This window comes from Corvus brachyrhynchos, unplaced genomic scaffold (genome assembly GCF_000691975.1).
Source record: "Corvus brachyrhynchos isolate BGI_N302 unplaced genomic scaffold, ASM69197v1 scaffold11, whole genome shotgun sequence".
NCBI classification, from domain to species: domain Eukaryota; kingdom Metazoa; phylum Chordata; class Aves; order Passeriformes; family Corvidae; genus Corvus; species Corvus brachyrhynchos.
Window position 1 is genome coordinate 5665383 of NW_008236965.1, and position 11456 is coordinate 5676838.

At 41.1% G+C, this 11456-nt stretch overlaps 1 protein-coding gene across 1 annotated transcript in view; it reads right to left on the reverse strand.

Moving 5' to 3' along the window:
* Positions 1–615: 615 nt before the first annotated feature.
* The window catches only part of REPS2 (RALBP1 associated Eps domain containing 2), an 88092-nt gene continuing 77251 nt past the window's right edge, over positions 616–11456 (reverse strand). Inside the window, exons 15-18 of the mRNA XM_017728466.1 lie at positions 8644–8727; positions 5926–6071; positions 3737–3842; positions 616–3144 (exon numbers count right to left, since the gene is read on the reverse strand). Coding sequence (XP_017583955.1) covers positions 3076–3144; positions 3737–3842; positions 5926–6071; positions 8644–8727 — 405 coding nt within the window. The 3' untranslated portion in view covers positions 616–3075. The remainder of the gene's footprint in view (positions 3145–3736; positions 3843–5925; positions 6072–8643; positions 8728–11456) is intronic.

The following is an 11456-nucleotide window of genomic DNA, read 5'->3' on the forward strand; positions in this document are numbered from 1 at the left end:
GTTGCTGTTCTGGGTCAGGCATGCCAGAGGCTTAAAGCTAATCACTCACCTGTAGCTCAAGAAAGTACCCTGAACATTAAGCCTGTGAGGTCTCCCTCTCTGACTAAATGGTTTTGGATGCAGGAGCATCTCCCATCCAAGGTTTGAGAATGTAAAGGTTTTTGCAAGAAATTATGATTTTGCTACATCCACATTTTTCTAAAGGAAAAATAATTTTGAAGAAAATCTGTAATACTGGATTTAGACGTGAAGTTGGGCCAGCCAGGGCTTGTTAACAGTAGCCATGAGCACGGCTGCACGGAACAACTGCCAGAAGCACTGTCATAGTTTCATGATGCCACCTCCACCCCTCAAAATGCTAACAGCTTCCCAAGAACAGACACACTTTTTCATTTTGTGTGGGCTATCATAAATGCTTAACCATTGGGACATACAGAAGAGTAACCTCCTGCATCATATGTATAACACATTGACACCTCTCCTTGAACATTTCGCTTTACTGATGTGTGAAGCAGTGTATCGTCATCATAGCTGACGTTTCACCAGAAAGAATACAAATCTACTCACATTCCAGTCATTGAAGCTGAGTGCGGTATTTGATTGCAACACTAAAAGTGCAGGGATTATTAAATACTTTTATTTATTAATCCAATGGTAAAGTAACAGCCAAGCAAATACTTCATTGTTGGCTAAGAAAGTATCATAATTTCCAGTGAATGAAAAAACCTCCTGGATTTTAGAAGAGAGACATTTGAAACCGACAGTATAAAGCAGACTCTTTCACTCTTCCTTTGAACAGCATCTATTCCATTAATAACTCAGGTGAAATAAATGGGAGATTATTTCAAAGGAAGCTCCTTTCAAACATGAAAAAGTCCTCCACTGCCTTAAAAATGCAATGTGCACACTTCTTTGTAATCATTTAAAAGCTTTCCTTAAAAACTCACCCATAAAAGAAAAAACAAGTGTGCCATATGATTATTTCCCATGAAATAGTAAGGGCTTATTAACCAAATTACAATGTATGAACTAAAAAGCAGACAGGGCAAGCACTTAACCTCATTAAATCTCAGGAATGACTCAGTAGTATTATGAACAAATGAAATAAATGATGATAAACTCTCAACAATACCACTATTAGCAAGAGGGCAGTGGCTCTTTTGCAGCTTCCCAGAAAAGCTTGCATTCCTCACATTTTGTCGCTGACCAGGAATGACCATCTGACCCCAGCTATGCAACAGTCACATGAGAGAAGTCTCAAATCCAGAAGAACAGTTGTTGCTTGTTGACATAGCGATCTTTAGTTGAATCAACACTAGTGTATCACAAAAACAGACTTTCAGTAACAATTCTGCAAATGCTGATTTTCACCTGCAGACTTCTGGATTCGTGTCCCCCATCCACATTCCTTTCAGAAAGAGTAGACTGTTTCCTTATCACTTTAAACACTCCCAGTGATGCCTTTCTTATCTCTCAACAAAACTTTTGGCTGCTCTGGTGCCCTCTGATATGCCCCGGCAGCCATTCCATGACACACCCCAAGGAGAGGTTACCCAGCTGCTTCAAACCTGCTTCTCCTTCCTCTTCAGCCCCAGGGCCATCCTACAGCTAAAGGGAGGAAGCACCACACCCACAAGGGTGACAGAATTGCTGCACTGTTTCTGCAAGGTGAACACACACACTTAGGTCAGTGAAACATGTGCAGTGTCATGTTTAAGGTGGACAACAGTAGGCAACATGCCCTTGCAGTAAAGCACATCATACCCATGGTGGGAGCAGGGCTGACATTATGTCTGAAGTCACCCAGTCCAACAGTATTGCTCCAAGAAATAAAGTGACATTAGTTAGCCAGCTTCCACTGCAAGAACTGAGACCAAAGCCACCAACCACTGCATCCATGGAAAAATCCCCACAGGAGTCAGCTGGTCCTGGATCAAACGCAGGTTAAACATTAATCTTTGCTTCTTCTCTTAGAAAACAGACGGGCATTAGCAGCTTTCTCCTATCAGTAGCATCTCCACTGATGTGCAAAGGAATCTTAACAAAAGCCTGCTGTAAAAGGCAATTACTTCCATCTCACATTTTACAGCCTCACACATAGCACTTTTGCTATCTTTCCTCTTCTGGAAGTACAGTTCTTGTACACATCCTTAAAACAAATCAGCAGCTATTAAGACAACAAAGCAGACTAATACAAATGTACATAGAATAGCTTTTATAAAAATGCCCTGAATGCATTTTTAACCTCTTGTTAGAAATATACTGTTGGTTAAAGAAAAAGAAGAAAAGAAAAAAAGCTATACACCAGCCATCTCAAACATGCTAAAGGAATGCAGAGACACTGGTAGTTGCAAGCAAGTGCTCAAATACTGGTGATTAGAAACAGCTGTAGCTCAAAAAGATTTTTTTTTCTTAATTTCCAAAATAATTATATTTTAGTATTTTTTACTGTTCTCTTATATGATTTGAACTAATAAAATACAAGTTCTCTAACATTAAAATACATCCGTGATTGCATAATAAACAGTACTAAGAAAATAATTATTTGACATGTGATTGAGGATAAAGATTCTGTACATCTTGTAAGTTCCATTCCTATGGTATGTTAAATCCACAGGTACTCTACAATGATACAATCCTACAGGAATCAGTAACATCCAGATGCACAACTCAGAGGATGAGTTTTCAATTTAAGCAAGAATTCAGGAATGCTGTACCTCTTAATGATCAGGGCAGGAGGTGCTGCCAAAACACATATAAATCAGGAATTCTTTACATAAATAAAATACTCCCAGTTATTCATTTCAGTGATAAACCACATTTACACATTAGGCTGGGAAGGGGGAGGAAAGAAGGCAAAGCATCCCCCATGCAGAAATATTCCCCAGTCAGGTATTTGTTTTCTGTACCTTCCTCACCTGCAAAGGCAAAATGTGCATAATAGGGTGAAGAGAGACCCAGCAAGGCCAGTCCTCCCCATTGCCCTGGAAGAGACCCTGCTCAGCTGCACAGAACTCCTCTCCTTGCAAAGCTGCTGAGCACTGCTCTGCTCCTGCTCATGCACAGCCGTGCGTGTCACAAGACGGTGACAGGACGTAGCTGCTCCAGCTGTGTTTCCAAGGCAATTCGCTCCTTGTGAACCTCCTGCAGGAGGAGAGGTGCATTAGAACTTTCAGGATGCTTGCATGGCACCACCCTGCTCCAGTAAAGGGCAGCCAGGCAGGCTCTTGCTGACTCCCATGAAAGGGCTCCCTGCAGGTGTGGGAGCTGGGCTGGACTACAACTCCTCCAGTGTCTGCTTCCTCATTTGGGCAGGCTCAGAGCCCCAGCATGGGAGTGCACTTGAACCCCCCTAAGCCTCAGTGCAAGATGTGCCTGAGGAGTACCCATCAAGTCTTCTGGTCTCCATAAAAACAGCAGAGCTCTGCTCTATCAGAAAGCTTCCAAAACAGCAATGTAACTTGAAGGACAAGTTCAATTTTCTTCTCGTGTGAACTTAGGCAAAGTGCTCTGTCTTTTCCTGCTGTAAAACACAGGTAACAGCACTGGCCTGCTGAAGATGGAAGCAAGTAAGACCTGACCCAAGGAATGATGGCAATGTGCTGTCACTGAAAGCTTTCATCTCTGTGCTTATTTCAATTACTGTCCTGTCTTTTGCTCTGATTTCAATACTGCTGGAGGTAACACATAACTGATTGTAGGGAGCTTTGTCACTGATTTTAAATGCATTCCTTACCTTCAGCTGCTGCTGGAGCTCACTGTTCAACCTGGCAAGCACAGCATTGGCTTCTTTGTTTTTTCGTATAGCAGTCTGAATAGCCCTTTTCTGCTTGGAAGACTGTCTGCCAGACAGATAAATACAAAACATTTCAGTTAAGAGCCTTGACACTGGCTGATGCCAGAAGAGCACCCACCCATTTTGCATAATTCTCTGCACCCTGGACAAGGCTTCAAAGACAAGGTACAAACTACAGATTTAAGAGAAGAAGAATGTAACACTGAAATGAGATGGCTGAATCAGGTGGAGTGTTTGAAACTTGTTAACCTGAATGACAGAAATACTTCAGGCTGTCTCAATTTCAAAATCACTGCATTCTCATGGAGCTTAAGAATGATCCCTGCATAGCTGTGCTTATTGCAGCATCTTTGCATTAGCTGTTTTCAGACATTTGTAGAGTTTAGAGTCAGGAGTGGTTAACAGAAAATACAAAAATCATTCTATACAGAAAGAAAGGACATTGGCATGAAAATGCTGTCTCAGATTTTTGCTGCTTCTGATGTTTCTTTACTTCAAAATTTAATACTTCTTTTATTCAAAGCAGTCATTTCCACCAAAACCATCTGACATCACAGACAGGAAGATGACTGATGGACTTCCCTCATGTCTTTTGCTGATAAAATAAAGGATGTATCTTTTTTATTTTAAGAACTTATTTTATTAATTAAGAATTTTTATTACTTTATAGCCTGTAGTAACTGGTCTGGAGGAAATGACATCTATGCCAACAGGTATAAAAAGAGACAGCTGTACATAAGGACCAACCTATTCAAAGCAAGAGAGATAACAGCAAAAAAGAAAGAAAATACAAAAAATACTGACTGAATATCCAAGCCCCTTTCCAAATAGATTATTTTAAAGTTTTACATGAGTAAACAAGAGCTCTTTAATGCCAGATGTGATCTAAAACAGATACCCTATTTAAATATGGTCCAGTGGCACACAGTCCCCATTAGCTCTTCTCTCTTAACAAAGCTGATGGCACTGATTTTTGCAATAGACTCTTTCTCACAGCACAGCAACAGGACTTATGCTGTTATCTTCCAGTGAACTATCAGTTTTCTGCTTCACTATTTGGCTGCAAACTACTATCCATAGGCTATAAAGTAATAAATGATAGGAAAAAAAATAAAAGCAGGGCTATATAGCTCTGTGGTCATTTTAACATTTTAGGAAAGATATAGACAAGACAGGATTGAGATGTTAACAAACATCTTTGAACCACTACGGAATATGCACTCCCAAAGCACAAAATAGTACTTTAAGAGCATCCTAGGAGTCTTATTACTTATTCTAATCTCCAATTATGCAGCACCGATTCAGTTTACTGATAAGCAGTTTGCCAAGAAACACTCAATTGATTTGGGCAGCTTGATTTTGTTTCAGACAATCAGATGTCTTTGCAAGGCCCTAGGTGATGGTGGGGTATGATGTTTGCACAGTGCTTCAACTGAGGGAGAGGCACAGACCCAATAGGGTTTCAAGTGCCTTCACTTACCATTTCTACAGCCCCTTCTCCACCACTATTAAATACACATAGAGTGAAATTCCTACAAGTCTTTGTTGCTGACAGCTTCAACAGCTGTGTTTATGAGAGCAAGTAACACGTTGGGTTAGGCCATTATCAGATGGACCACAAGTGGTCTGTGGCTCAACTCACACCAGTGGCAAGCCCGTTTCCAACATGCCTTGCAATGAAGAAATATCACAAGGACATGACCAACATCAAGCATTTCATGACTCAGCTTCCTGGGCATTTATTTGGTCATATCTGTCCACGTGAAGGAGCAAAATTCCAGAAGATACATGCAAGGCAGAAACATACGCCTTCACATATAAAAGGAGTTGTGTTAGAGAAGTTGGTGTTGGAGATGGTTGAACAGCTAGGCTTGCTCTTCAGCTGTGTCTACCAGGTAGAGAGGTAGGACACCTTTGAAGAGGTTATCTACCTCTATCTACCTCTAAATACTACTGATAGTCACTACAGGCTTAGTCTGCCTTTGAGAAGACTGATGAAGATTTCAGAGACCTGTATCTTGTGAAGCATTCTCAGAAACAGAACTATTAAGCACAGAGCTACGCAAAGAGCAAACCCTGCTACATCAGATCTCATGTTGCAGTTTGGCATGCTTGGGTCAGGTTTTTACTTTTGGACTGGGAGGTGAGGCTTGACTGCTGGCAGGGAAGAAGTCACATTTATAGTGGGAGAAAGCTCGGGGGTCTCCAGCCCTTGCACCTCCGTCCGGAGCTTCCTGCGGGCAGGTTTGGAGGGTGGCTGAGCAAGAACAACCTCCTGAAAGGAAAAAGCACAGCAATGTTAAGTCAGGCCATATGCGTCCCATCATTAGGCTGGAGAATACTTGTGACACATAAATTGCTGACAGCTAGTTAAGATTTCATAATTTAAAGAGGTACAGAGCACAATTCAAATTTGGTAATAGCCTCTAAGGTTTCTGACTTTGAAAAAGGAACAACAACTCCTGCAATCCCTTCATGAATGAAAGGGTGTTTTGCCTTCATCTGGATGACAGGCTCATCAGAACTGGGTTGTATAACTTAGTGTGCATTGGGTGGAGGGAGGGGGTATAAATACATGTACTAGCCCCCAGTTGACCCAAAAGCATTAAAAACAAAGCAAGATTTATTTTTGACTATGCTCAGTCAGAAAGAATCAATAATCAATCACTTGCATCCCAACTTACTGCCTCACGTCTGGCATGGAGCCCCTCCCTTCTCCCCTCCTCTCTTACATGAAGCAACAATGAATATAGTTTTGAAATAAAAATACATGAAATTATCCATGCAAAATTAACATGCTGGAAGTATAGAAGGCCAGCTATTTCTCTTGATAAGTTACATCAAAGAAATAGTCCGGGTTTTCCAGGCAAAGCAGAGCCTTGGATTTTTATGATTTCCGTGATGTTTTCATTATTACAAATTAAGACAGCCTTTCTTTTGCAATGAGAAGTAGTTTTACCACCTTACAGCTGATTGAAATTATAAATATAAATGTATCCTCCTCAGTGTACTTTATTATTGGGTTTGTTTTACAAGGGATGTAACTACTACTGCCTCATTTCATAAATGAGAAAGTTAGGACTCAAAAAGTTGAATTGACTTGAGAAAGGTTTTTTCAGCATCACAGACAAAACCAAAGACCAAATTTCACTATCACACATTTTACTGGGCTAGATTATCTTCACTACTGTGTTTTGGCCAAATGTTAATAAAATAAGAAAAAAATTAATGGGGAAACATTTAATGACAAAGGAATTACAAGGATAAAACTCAATGCTGTAGTAAGCTGCCTGACTCACAAGAAGAGACTAGTACAAGTGATACAAAATGTAACTGATATAAGACCATCAATCTTTCACATTAGAAGGGTTGCAATTTTTAAAAGAATTTTAATTATAAGGAAAAAGGTTTAAACATTAAAAAACAGTTCTGTAATTACTGCAAAAAAAATCTAAAAATACTATCAGATATTCTGGTCAGGATGTCAGCACATCATGACTGCACAGATCTCTGGTAATGCCATGCTCTGAAATCCTCTGCACAGGCACAGCTCCCTGCAAACACACCATGTACAGCAAGGGAGGAACCTGCATATGCCTTCCACAACTATAATGCCAAACACACAATCCCAGTCTACCTTAAACTGCCCAAACCCTACCAAATCCACAGGATAAACCCCTCTTCCCTTTCAAACACAATGCTATAAGCAATAGTCCAATACCTAAAAGCAGATCCCTCTGCAGGGGCTCTTTGGCTGGCTGCTCCTGCACCAGGCTTTGGAAGGTGGGTCAGCACTGCATCAACCACCTGCCTCCCACACCCCACAGCCTGAGGCTTTGCTGCTTTTTAGGGAACCAGGTGGGATGAGGGTGAGCATGAAGTAGGTGGACCACAAGGATTTCATTTCCCCAGAAGGGCTACAAAGCAGAGCAAAGAAGAAGCAGGGCCAGGCTAGAAGTAGCATATCATGAGCACAAGCAGAGCAAGGCCACTGCCCAGAAAGCCCTGTCACATACAGAAAATGATGACACTGGATGTTTGTCTGTGCCCCGTTACAGTAAGAAGTGTGATGATGCTCCCGGGGCAAGGTACCTACTCCATTCAGCACCTGCCAAAAGTTCTTGACTGGGCTGAGTAAATATCTTGCAGGTGCTCTCTGGCTGCAGGAGGGGCCAGAGTGGGGAGGATCTGTATTTGCCCCCTATCCAAACCTGTTCTGGTTGGGTCTGGTGGAAGGAGGTGGTCATAGCATGACCAGGAGAGGAAAAATGCTCACAGCCACTGCTAAGGCCACTCCATCCCTAAGCACGGCCCTTTCAAGTGTGCCATTTTAATTTCAGTGCTTACTTTATACAACTGGTAGGTTTGTACAAAAACATATTAGAAACTGCACATCTTGAGCAAATCTCTCCCAGTCTATGGACATTTAGTGGCAGATCCTGATCTCTAGCAAACAGGTGTGTATACATCAAAATCAAATCCTCAGCAACTAAGACCAAGAAGTGCATCACAATTTGGAGGAACTCCACCGAGACAGGGGTTGAGTACAGTAAAACCCTTTTTTGTTTTCTCTATGGCTCCACAAGCCCCTACTGATTTGAAATAAATGGCAAGCTGCCTCTCTCAAAGCATCAACGTGTATGTTCTAAGAGGTTTCTTAACGATTTATCTCAGCTGATGTCACACAACTGATGTCACAGTTCTCTTCAGCATCTTGACCTCCAGAGCAGGTAAACATGTAAAAACATAATCCTAACCCTCTGTTTAATTGCTTTTAAACTTTAAACAACCGCATTTGTTGATGAAGGCAAGTCACTCCATAATGGTACAACGTGTGCAGATCTCACCTTTTTTGCTGAACTGTTTTCTTCTGCCTGGGATGGGGGTCTGTTCATCTGAGGATGTAATTCAACCTCAGATGGTTGCTCTGTCTGCAACAACAAATCAGTCATTGCTACACCCTGAAAATGACTAGCAGTCACATACAATAAAGTCAATGAAAGGAAATGTTACGCACAAAAGGAAAGTTACTTTAACAATTCAACAGTAGGGAAAATGGAGATATAGAGTGACAGCTGAGTGGATGACATATGTCTTTTGCAGATTTTTAATGAAACCATATTCTTGCATTTTATTGTGCTGGGAAAACAGGAGAAAAGTTTTTTAATGAAGCATTAGGAACCATGTCTCTGAATGTAAACAATCTAGTACCCAGAATTTCTTCTAGAATTACCATTATGGCCTAAATACTCAGATAAAAACTAAGAGTGTGGAAAAAAGCTAGAAAGATCTTGGATATGCCCTGTCACCTTATTACCACCTGAAACTGATGAAAATTCATAGGAGTGAGCTTCTGTCTTTGAAGTTTGCGAGGCTGGAGTGACAAAGCCTAAATCATATCAAAAATTCCAGCAAAGTTGCTGAAAACACAAGTCATAAAAAAGCAGACAAGTCTTCCCTCCTCCCTTCTCACATTTCAAACAGAAACCCAGCTGAACACTCACCACCCAGATCTACACATCTGTGAAACAAAACACCTGATTCCCAACATATCTGACCGAGAAGCAAATTAAAATAGAGGGTTAATCCCTTGCTATGCCTCTCATGAAAGCTTTCTGTACCTTTTGATTTCCTCCACCAGGACAGGGCACAGCACTGGGGAGGGCAGCAGGATTCAGAGCTGCCTGTCCCCAGGTGCACAGCAGCAAACATGGTTATTATAAACATGGTGTGGCTGTTGTCTGTCCAGAAGGTAAGGACTGGCTCTCCAAGATGGGGAAGGCAGGCAGGAGCAGGAGGCTGAGGGCATTTGGCACTGACAGACAGCCTCTTCTCCTCTTTCCCAGCTTCTGCCAAGTTGGAGCCAGGCTGGCAATGGTCCACAGGCAGGAAGGGCCATCTGCCATCCTGCTCCTTCCTCAAACAGGCTTGTTTCTACACAGGTGAAAGCCTGTGCTTAAAACCAAGTCCAAAGCAAACCTCAAACTTTTAAGGGGCCAGGATTTTAGCCATAATAATAATAATTTGTTGCACACCGAAGAACCTAACTCACTGTTGCCAAGAGGCTTCTGCATAGGCCCACCAAGCTCTGCAGCAGTCACAAGTTTCCAAGGGCTTAACTCTAAGTTAAATAAAAACAACAGAAAGCACAGAATTTGGTATCTTTAAAAAGGAGGAACTTTTCCATACCATTTTCATTTTTTCCGCAATAGACACAATAAGAGCTGTAGAGAAAGGTGCAGGGGAAATGTGGTTCTGTGGTACTGCTCTTCTCCAACCATACTGTATCAAACATGTGCACAGAGGAGGAAGTCTTGAAATAAATTTTTTTTAAATGCATGTGAAATTCCTCAGGAGGGAGGAAAAACTGACAAGATTTCTCTCCCACCCTTTTTTAAGTGTGCTACATCTGTACTATTACCTGATGGCTAAAAACCCCCCAAAGAACCCCTCACACTGTAATCTTTCCAGTATTTGAATATTAATATCTTAATTTTTTTTTTAATTTTAATAACTATTGGATGCTAACATTTGAATTTTGAAAAGCTTTTTGTATATTGAAGGGCTTCCTCTGTAAATGTAGATTTCTGGTCAAATAGAGTGAAATGGAAAAAAGCAATCTTTTTTTGTGTGTCTATAAAAATCAAAGACCTTTAAAAGTCCATTGAATGCAACAGAACATTTCTTTATCAGCAAGCTGAATAGCCCATAACCTCCCTGATTTCTAGAACCACTTTTTATATATTTGAAAGAAATGAAGACTCTAAAGAGAGCTAACAGTAGCCTGGCAAAATCCACAAGGGTTTCATGAATGACTGGGGGACGGCAAAACTCAAATATTGAACAGAACCACACAGTAAGTTTGGGCCACATCAATTTGACAACCCATTCATTCATTTAGGGACAGCAAGAATAAACCCAGCCCTTCAGAGAGACATGTAATACACACACTAGGAAGTCCTCATGGCACAGCTTTGCTGCACAACACAGAGCAGTGCCAGGATACAGGAGAGAAAGGTCTTAATGACGTTTCCTGGACAGGGAGCACTAGATACCTGCCTTAACCTGGCCAGGCAGGCAGTTTCTGGGGCTCACACTCTTTTTTGAGCCTACGCGAAACCTTGCATCAAAAGCAAAAATATATTCACTTATTCCACAGAATGGAGAGGAAAAAAAAACCCTGACCAACTCCATGTTATTTTTGTATAGATAAAAAAATGCAGCTTTTGAAGAACCAGTGTGTTCAAACAGTGTAGAAGTAACTGAACGGATTGGTATTCTATGATGTCAGTTTCAAAAAATCAGAAAAATTGAAATCACGGTCAGATAAGGGGTCTAGAGTAGAAAGAAAAAAATTTTTTTTAAATGGAACCCAAACTTTTGCAGAACCACCCTCTCTTTTCTCCTTCCTTTCTTTCTTTCTTTTTTTTTTAATTGGTCTCATTGCAGGAGAATACTGTTTTAAACCAAAGGGAACTGAAAAGGGAAAAAAAGGGTAAACCTTGTGTTCTGGTGAAAGCAAATATAAATTGTGGTGGTAATGTCAAAAAGGGTGAGATTTCACAATCTGTGAGAGCAAGACACATTTTTTGCAAGCTGAGTGTTGTGATGTGTCTGTCAGGCACAGCCTGCAGCCCATGCTCAGGGCTGTGGTTCCTGC